Here is a 10,550-nt window from a genome sequence, read left to right on the forward strand (position 1 = left end):
ATTTTCTTACAGTTTGGCAGGCAAAATATCTTCAGTTCTTAAATCGATCGATTTAGTGGATTATTAAAATCGACTTATTAACTAATTTTCTTCACTATAATCGATTAGGTTTACATCCGTATATATTATTACGCAATATATATTATAAATAAAGTAAGAACGCCACACAAAAATTATAAATTTAATAAAAAAAAAGTGACTGGTATTAGGTACTTTATCGAATGTTTAAAAAAGTAATTACGAATAAATTAGTGAAATAAGACGTAACACTAAGTTGTAATTAAGCATAAAAAAAACAATAATACTCATTTCATAATCAGGGAAAACCACACAGCAATCAGTCATTTCCCGCCAATTTTGACATAACCTAAATCAAATATTGATACAATTAAATTACATATGTAATAGAATCAAATTAAATACTCTTAAATAGTATTTATTATAAAAAAAAACTGAATAATTCTTAGAAAATATAGAATAATTATTTACAAATCATTTATTGAGATGGTCGCTTGCAAAAGGCGCGAAAAATGTTGTTAAACGTATATTAAAATGATTTTTCTTGCAACCATTTGTTTTATTAATAATCCATGACAATTAGCATTATTATCTAGTCCCATGCTAAGCAGAGCTTATGTTATAGCTAATAAATGGTTGGATGTATTTACAAACAAATAATATCTATGTATTTATATCAGTTGTCTAGTACTCATAACACAAGCTTTAGCTAACTTAACTTGAGTCTAGATGGCGTTGCGTGAATTGTTCAGGGTTATTACTAACATTATTTCTATTATGTCAAGACATTTCTAGGGTTGATAGTTATATAATAAATCAGTTGGTATTATAACAAAATCACATTTATTATATGATAGTGGCAAATAAGCATACGGCCCATCTGATAATAAACGGTTACCGTAGCCTATGGACAACACCAGGGTGTCACGAGCTGCTGACTCAGTCCATAAATACTGTAGTATTCTTATATATAGAAAAAATCTATTAAACTATTAAATAAATCTATTTTATAATCAACAAGCACTGGTACCCTTATTCTATAATTTAGCGCTAACATCTACACTTCGTACGTTGTTGGATGTCCCCAAGTATCGTTTAGAAAAAGTCAATAGGTCTTTTATGGGAATAGGTATAAAAAATTACAATAAGATACCAAAGGATATATTGGAATTACCCTTAAATAAATTCAAAACATCTGTTAAATCATATTTACTGAGCAAAGCCTTACTAACTAAACGATTACTTGAATGACGAGCGTGCACGGCAATAGTTGTTCCTGCACGGGATTTTCATTTAATGTTAGACATAGACGCCTATATAAATACCTATACATTGTAAATAAACTGGCTTTAAAAAAAAAGTAATTCAATTGAGTTTCTTGCCAGTTCTTCTCAGTTGGATATACATATATACCGAAATATATAAAAATATAATATAAAAACTTGACGTTCATAAGCGGCTAAAATGTCCTACATGAATAAGTGATTTTTTAATTTGAATTTGTGCAAATCAAAGCTGTTCTTGTAAAACCAAGTGCTTTGCCTCTATTTCAAAAACAACAATCGTGAAGACATATATTTATTAATATCTAATTTATTCTAAAGTATTTACATTAAATACAAGAATCTTTATATCATTTATGATGTCAATAATCATAAACTAATTTAGAAAACCTAATGTCCTTTGCTATAGACAAAATGGATTACATAGTCAAGTATTTTCATCGAAATTTCTATGTTCCACACTATGTTCATTAATTTCATTTACGTTTATTTTTTTATTGCAAATACAACATGTAAATATATTGTCTTTTATAGACAAGTGTAGTTCCTTCAGAATTGATATATTAAAACTTTTTGAGCATATGCGACAGTTCTGCGGCTCGTCCAAGTGCTCTAGACTCTCGTGGAACTCTTTGGTGCGTTGGTTTTTGAATGTCTCCGTACAAAAATTACATCTGATAGCCGCTTCAGTTTTGATTACAACATTCTCGCAATTTGTAGCGTATTCTGTTCTATTATCGGATATTTTATCATCTGTTTCTTCTTTGCTGTCGATTGGTTCATTAGCATTGCTTAAAGTTTCTGTTTCATTAGGAGTTGGTTCTGGGACACACATATGTTCTGTTTCGTTAATAAGGTTTGGTTCTGGGACACACATATGTTCTGTTTCATTAACAAAGTTTGGTTTTGGGACACATATATGTTCTGTTTCGTTAATAAGGTTTGATTCTGGGACACATTTTTCTTCTGTTTCGTTAATACGGTATGGTTCTGGGACACACATATGTTCTGTGTCGTTAATAAGGTTTGGTTCTGGGACACACATATGTTCTGTTTCATTAACAAAGTTTGGTTTTGGGACACATATATGTTCTGTTTCATTAACAAGGTTTGGTTCTGGGACACATATATGTTCTGTTTCGTTAATAAGGTTTGGTTCTGGGACACACATATGTTCTGTGTCGTTAATAAGGTTTGGTTCTGGGACACACATATGTTCTGTTTCATTAACAAGGTTTGGTTCTGGGACACATATATGTTCTGTTTCATTAATAAGATTTGGTTCAGAGACTACATTATTTTCCTCTTCATCATTGTTTAATTTATCTTTTTCAATATTGTTGGATTTATCTTCTATATGTTCACTAGTTTTGTCAGCATTTGGATCGATAGATTTTGTTTTCGAATTTTCGTCTCTTACCGCATTTGTATTAGCATTAGTATTATCTGTGCTAATATTTACATCTGTGAATTCAGTATTTGAAACTTCTTCTACTACCGCATTATCATCGTGACTATTATCACTTTTTGTCTCTGTATGAACATTATGGTTTGTATTTGCTAAGTCTGTGCTCTTACTTTCAGTTACTTCATTAATGTCAGCGGTAGTGCTAACTAATCTAGATTGATCCCTATCGTCAGCGTAATAAGTTTCTTTTCGGGGTATCCCAAGATTCGGATCTTGCCGATATTCCTCTATTAGTATATCCTCTAAATTAAAGTCAGAATTATGGTGTTTCTTCATATGTGAAAACAGAGAGACCGTTTTAAATTGAAATCCACACAGTTTACACTCAATGTAGTCTTTAGCCAGTAGCGGTTTATGATTGTATGTGTGTTGGCAGCAGTACTTCCGTGTTAAGAAGAATACATTACAATCTCCGCATTTGAATAATTCTATTTTATATTTTCTAGGCGTTTCTTCCGCTGTTTTATTAGAAACTACACTGTCATCTTGCTCTACAGTTTCTACTGTATTACTCTGTGACACTACGGTTTCTTTATCATCTTCGTCGGTTATATTTTCTTGTTTTATATCGCTTGGTGCAATAGCTACCTCTTTAGTTTCACTCTCTACCGTTGGCGGATTTAAATCTGTAACTATAATAATAAAATCATCCCGTTTGAAATTTAGCTTTTCATGGTGAATATACTGATGTCGGGGAAGACTAAACTGAGTGAATTCTAAGCCACAAGTGCCACAATTAATAACTATTTGTTTGTGATCAGACGTCCTCAGGTGACTGTCACACGCTTTCTCATTAAGGAAGTGTAATGGACATAGGTGACACTTGTACAGCTTTTCACTGTATCTTGAAACATCTAGCTTCGAAAGTACAGCTTCTGATAACGAGAAACATGTCCGAAGACGCTTCGTCGGATTATCTATTACATTTTGGTCGGACGAGTTCTGCGTCAGAATTGAAACATTCGACTCGCTCTCTACTGAGTCCTTGTAATCTATAGACATGTCTGAAGCTGTTGATGTATCTTTAGATTTCGCAATCTTCATATTTAATTTAACTCCCTCTACTTGCGTTACAATGTTGAATTGTTTAACGCACATTTTTTGATGATGCACGTATTCGTGTCTTAACAATGATTGTTTTGTGAAGCAGTAGCCGCACTGCAAGCATCGTCTCTTTGTTTGTCTATGTTCAGATGTATAATGATGTCGTGTTAATGTAGTGGGCCTTAAAAAGCATAGAGAACAGATTGTACACTGATATAGATTATCACTATATTGGCTCAAGTCTAATTCCAATAACGAATTATCAATTGATATTTCGTCTTTATTATTTACTTTTGTTTTAGAAACGTATAAACTACTATCTGTCTCAACAGATTCACTTTCCAATGTATCATTACACTCAGTGTCCGATGTTTCAGAATTAAGTTTCTTAGGTTTGGTCTTTGGTTTTGCATTTCCACCATCACCATCGACAATGACATTGAATTCCTTGATTTTTAATTTTGTATGATGTATGTATTGATGGCGAGACAACGATTGTGCTGTAAAGTAATGTCCGCAAATCGTGCATTGGTATTGCGATTCTGCGTGTGCATTTTTATACTGATGTTTCACTAATGAACCTGGTATCAAAAAGCACAGTGAACAGACGGAACATTTATAAAGATTCTCATTGTATTGGCTAATATCTAAATGCGATGGAGGCACATATGTATATTTCCTGTTTAAATTAGGAGCAGGTTGTTGCATTTCAACAGCTGCATTTGAATCGCTTGATTGAAATAGATCATTCCTCTCGTTTTCAAGCAGTTCCTTTCTTAAAGACTGATAATCTGACATACTTGATGCGTTAATAATATTGAAGTCTTTTTGTCTACATCTAAGTAGAGTGTGATGTGTTCTCATATGGTTTGGTAGCGATCGTCTACTGAATTTCAAATGACAGATACCGCAGGTGCTAATGCCTTGCATAATGTGTTTTATGTCCATATGGTATCTCAAAGATTTTAATGTCAAATAATGAACATCGCAGCGACTACACCTGTACAATGTTTTAAGGTTCTTGTTATCTGCATTGGTTTTGCGAGTCTCGTTCACGAATCGATCGATTACATTACCACTTCTATCGATAGTTATAATTTCAAAAGGTCTCTTCTCTAGATTCTTTACTCTACGATGTTTTGCTCTGTGCGCAGTAATGACTTGACTATGGAAATTCAAATTACATGGAGAGCATTTTATTGGCGTTGCCGACGAATTACAAGTCTTCATGTGCTTGGTGAGTGTTGACATGTGGATGAATAATAATTTACATAAACCACACCTGTAAAATGTTAGGAATTTCTTAACTACAATAGTGCTCTCACCTTTGCTGTGGTGACTGCAAAGATGGCTGACTAACGACTGAGTAGGGAACAACAGCCCACATTTGCTGCAATTTTCTTTAGATATAACACTCTTCGTAGAGCACACATCTATGTGAATACCCAAGCTGATTTCCGAACTGAAGTGTAGGCCACAACGACATTGATACACTTCAAAAACTTTATATGAATTAGTCGCTGGCGCATTATCTTCGCGATCTGGTGCTATCGCTTTTATGTTAGGTTGGCGAACTATTGCGTAATCTTTATCAGGATCAAACAGTGCTATTACTAAATTAGCATTAGTGAATTTTGGTACTAACTCGTGATATCTTAGATGTTTTGAATATCGTTTAGATGGGATGTACTGTTTACATTTATTACATTTTTTGACATTTTCCACACAGACATGCTGTGTTAGTTTCTTTTTAAACAATGCTACCATACACTTAACGCATTTGTAAACCATATACTTCTTCTTAGTTTTAAAGTCATCTGATACCTTTGGTACTTTCTCTTTCCCTTTATAATCTACAGGTTTCTTTTTAACATTCCCTTCCGATTCATTTTTATGCATTCTCAAAGTTTCATTGATTTTTTCATCCTGAATTTCATTAAAACCAACCACTCTGAACGACTTCTCTTCACCGTAAATTTCATGTAATTTTTCATGCTTCTTTTGCCCCAAAAACGTTGTGAACGGTATATAGCATATAGAACATTCATACTGATTGGAATTGCCGCAAGATTTGGTATGTACATGATCGGATACTATATCCGGATCAACGAAGACGTTGCATTTCTTACATTTATATATTGTTAATTCGGAAAAACCATCTGCTAACAGCCTCATTTTAACGTCAATGGCCACGTGTATACTTTTAGATTGGATTTGCCTGATCTGCATTGTCGACAAGCTTCGAAACAGCTCCATCCAGTCTTTAGAAAACAATTTATAGTAACAAAACGTCAAGATCCTGAACGAATCGCGAGTTATGGTGTGATGAGCATTATGTAATTCAAGATGCTTCAAATAACATGGTTCGTCGAAGTTAAAATCGCACACCTTGCAATTCCTTATTGTCACGCCGTAATGCTCCAAATGGCTAAAATGATTCTGACAGTGTTCAATCACTTTGTCGTACGAATCAGTAGTTGTATCGCAGGATTCGCACGTGTATAAAATATTCCACGTAGTGGTTAATGATTCATATTTCTCCATAAGTTTAGGCATCTCATCCATCTCTTCCTTAACTCTCACCTTATATTTGTGGTACGGTAAATGAAGATTGTAAGTTGTTTCTGAGAATCTTTTATAACACATGTTACATTTCCTTACATTTTCCTGTCTACATATGTGATCACGTTGTTTTAAAATGTAAACTTTACAAGTTTTACAATAAGGGAACTCTGGTTGAGGAGGCACTATTGGCTCTTCGTCAATGAGTCTAAGAAATGTGTAATTGCTCAATTCACCAATCGATTCTTTATGGTTTTCTGTATGCAACTTCAAGGAAGTAAAAGTTCTAAAAGTTAGGGCACAGTGCGTACACTGATGTGTTATGCTAGTTCTGCATTCGCCGTCCAAATGCAACTGTCTATTTCTATGAGTCGTTGATATCCTAAAGTAACATTTACATGTATCACAATATAGCAGAACATAAGGATCATTCGTGTCCCTTTTAGCAACTTTCTGTGAATTCTCCTCACCCCATTCTAACTTCCTCTTCAAAATCTTCCGATCATCAATAAAATCAATTAGGATAAAGTCATCGCGTATAAATTTCCTAATGTGGTGAATCTTTTTATGATATTTAATACAATTTGAATGAAAATTAATGTTGCAAATCGTACACCGTACCGGTTTGGATTTTTTGCAGCCATTCTGCAAGTGGCATATGAATTTCTTTTCATCGAAGTACATAGAGCAATTGAGACATTGGTAAGCGACTCTAGAATGCATATGGTCGTGAATTAAATAAACTTTGAACTTATCATTAACGGAATGCTGCTTATAATGCGCATCAATATCGATGGGTTTGAATAATCGCTTGCATTTGTCGCATGGGACAGGGGATACCTTAAATGTTGAGTTTAAGCGACACCAACTGGCGTGTCCTACAGAGGACGCACAGGTTAAAAAATGTGTGTCACATTTGTTACACTTGAAAAGAACAGATTTGGGGATTGGGAATTTGAATTTACCGCTTCCATTACTGCTTACATGACTAACAGACGCTTCCTTATCATCATCAAGTGTTTTCACATTACTTTTAACTTTGAACATCTTAAATATATGCTTACTAGTACACTCTGGATGCACATCCGCTATGTGCCGTTTCGCTTCTGAATAATTTTCAAAAGTACCTTTACAAATTGAACATAAGATTTTAGCGGTGACGTTATCAGCATATTTCCTATAAACATCGGGATGAATATGTTGCACATGAGAATTGTAACCTTCGAACCGTTTGAATGTTTGGTTACACAACCAACATACTGGTACATAAGGTACTTCACTAACCTTATTCGTTAATGAAACACCATTATGATTGGCTCTTACATGTGAATTATATGTAGTTAGACTTCTATAATAACATGAGCATATAGAACACCTATAGTAATGCCCGAGAGTGCCGGACGTTTCTGATGATGACGATGGTTGGTCTTCTTTTTGTATATTTTTTGTATCAACCGGATTAGGTTTCGATATTATTAGTTCATACAAATGTTTTATCAGTTCTGTATTGTCTGAGAAATGTTTATTGCAGTGATTGCAATATTTAGCATTTTTTATATTTTGTTTGTTAATATTTTTAACGATATCCTGCGCTGTAGTCGCCAATGTTGCACCTGTACTTTTCCTAGCTGTATTTGCTTTGCGTTTTAGGTTAACTGTGCTTTTTCTTGCTGTAGTCTTTCTAGCTGCATTAAAAATTGGCTGTGTGCTCTTCCGGGCTACATTCATTGAAAATACTGAGTTGAATCCTGTACTTTTCCTGGCTGTATTTGAGTTAACTTTAACATTACCTATTGTAATATGAGTTGTGGATTTTCTTGCAGTATTTGTTTCCTTATCTATAGGGACTAGAAATGAATGGTAGGTCATGTTATGAGCGTCGATTCCGTTGCGAGTGGCAAACAGTCTGCAGCATTGTCTGCAGTAACATATACTACTCTCCAGTCTGTCGTTCCAGTCTTCTAACAGTACCCTGACTTCGGAATGTAATTTGCTTACCGCTGGTTTTGATCCTAATATAATCCTGTTGCTTCTGTGATATATCTGCTCTGTGGTGTCTTCAGATGGGGGACTATCATCTTCACCAATGTTATAGTCATACGAGTCGTCATATTGTTCAAAATCTGGAACATTAAATTTGTTATTACTAACATTTGTTCATACTACCAAGGAAGATTGTAAAGTTGTCTGTGAAACGTGAGTTTTCTTTTTTGGAAATTGCCTATTTGCAGTCAGTACTGGTACTACAAGCAGGTGAGTTGTTGGTAGTTGTTGTGAGAGGATCTCTATCCTTCGAAAAGGTCCTCATGTTTCCCCATCAGTTATCTAGTACCCATAACACAAGCTCAGCTGCAACTTAGGACTAGATGGCGCTGTGTGAATTGTCCAGGATTATTATTATTATAATTATTATATATAACTGCAGCTTATTTCTGATAAAAAGTTCATTATTTAGTTACAGTTTAACGACGGCTCTCTAGTGTACCGGTTTAGCACACCGCCTTACTTCTAATGGTCACAGGTTCGATGCCTCACACGGCAAACTATTCGTATTCATTAGTATGATTGTTGTGCTGTTGTTTTCCTGAGTGTTTTCCAGTTTTTATATCAGTTAATAGCCAAGCTGCAGCCGAGTTATACACAAGCTCAGCTGCAGCTTGGGACTAGATGGCGCTGTGTGAATTGTCCAAGATTATTATTATTACTGTTATATGTAACTGCAGTCTACATCTGGTAAAAAGTTAATGGTTAGAGTATAAGATTTACAGTTACCTTCATCATCCAAGTCCACAGGTTCAGACTTGACCTTCACAATCTGCGGCAGTATGTCCTGGATGTGAGGGTTCTCCAAGATATCGTGCTCCTCTATATCAATATCGTCAGACATCTTGTATTGCTGTATAAAGACAGAGATAGAAATATAAGTAGTCTTTATTCAAATAAACTTAATATAAGCACTTTTATTTAAGGAATGTTTTCTGTAGAATCAGCTGTACACGCGACTTTGTCGGCGTGGAATTTAACTTTATTTTTCTAAAATAAAAATAGCCGAAGTTACTCCTTATTATATCAGCTACTTGCCAAAAAAAGTCCCGTCAAAATCGGTCCAGCCATTTCAGAGATTAGCCGGAACAAACAAACAGACAGACCGACAAAAATTGTAGAAAATGTTATTTTGTGTATGTGCCATATTTATATTCATATGCATATAGTAAAAAACGGTTATTTCAATATTACAAACAGACACTCCAATTTTATTTAGATTTTTTTATTTTTATTGGGGGATTGGGCTATTGTCAGGTTTTTGGACCTATAGCACTGCAATCTACATAGACCTATTGCGGTCACCTTTTTTCAGAGTTCGCTAACTAACCCGTCAGGAACAAGAATTAAAGGATATTCTTGGGAGCGATACAAAGCTCTGCAGTTTTGCCAAACTGAAGAGCAAACGCCTACTATGTCAATATCGTCAGCATAAATGAAACATTTCTTTTTGTTTATAAATGCTAGGGATAAATTAAACGACACGCGGGCAAAAAGCTAGTAGCTACTAGGCACTTATATAACGCGAATATACAGTTTTTTATGGATAGAAATAATATTTATTCAAATAAACTCATTACAAGCACTTTTAAATAGTCATATTTTTTATTCTACCACTCATTTGCAACGCAGATTCATAACAAGAAGAATTAGCAAGAAACTTGTGTGTTGCTCTTTTATATAAATAATTACAGAATAGCAAGTAAGAGGCATGCGATAATCAACATAGAATCCACTACGCACGTTGGGAAACACTGGTCTAATTCAAATTCAAAATATCTTTATTCATGTAGGTCTATTACAGACTCTTATGAAGTCAAATCTAGTCCGGAATGATATCGAGATTGACTCCTTATTTTTTTTATGGATCATGTTTATGATAAATACAGTTATTAAAATTCATATTTGGGACCTGCCATGCTATCGCAAAGAACAAAAATTTAATCAGTGTTCACAAGATTACCCGTTCACGAGTATGACGTATGGAACAAACAGACAGACATACAGACGAAAGTTTGTAAAAAATGTAAATCAATTATATTATTTACAGCATATGTACCGTCACAGTTTTATATTCAATATTTAAATTGCATATATTAAAAAACGTGTTATTACATTATTGTCAATGGGAA

At 34.2% G+C, this 10,550-nt stretch overlaps 1 protein-coding gene across 1 annotated transcript; it reads right to left on the reverse strand.

Moving 5' to 3' along the window:
- Positions 1 to 1,699: 1,699 nt before the first annotated feature.
- On the reverse strand, positions 1,700 to 9,265 carry LOC131845292 (zinc finger protein Xfin-like). Its single transcript, XM_059194335.1, has 2 exons — positions 9,148 to 9,265; positions 1,700 to 8,498 (listed from the first exon to the last, which is right to left on the reverse strand). Exons 1-2 carry the CDS (start codon positions 9,260 to 9,262, stop codon positions 1,729 to 1,731), a joined length of 6,885 nt encoding a protein of 2,294 aa, XP_059050318.1. The 5' UTR covers positions 9,263 to 9,265; the 3' UTR covers positions 1,700 to 1,728.
- Positions 9,266 to 10,550: the final 1,285 nt, after the last annotated feature.

This window comes from Achroia grisella, unplaced genomic scaffold (genome assembly GCF_030625045.1).
Source record: "Achroia grisella isolate CSIRO2021 unplaced genomic scaffold, CSIRO_AGI_Agris_v1 utg461, whole genome shotgun sequence".
Lineage (NCBI taxonomy): Eukaryota > Metazoa > Arthropoda > Insecta > Lepidoptera > Pyralidae > Achroia > Achroia grisella.

Excerpts from the sequence above, each read along its gene's own strand:
- LOC131845292 (XM_059194335.1), bottom strand. The coding sequence starts at position 9,262 with ATGTCTGACGATATTGATATAGAGGAGCACGATATCTTGGAGAACCCT. Across the intron at positions 8,499-9,147 it reads TGTGGACTTGGATGATGAAG|ATTTTGAACAATATGACGAC; the intron begins GTAACTGTAAAT and ends TTAATGTTCCAG.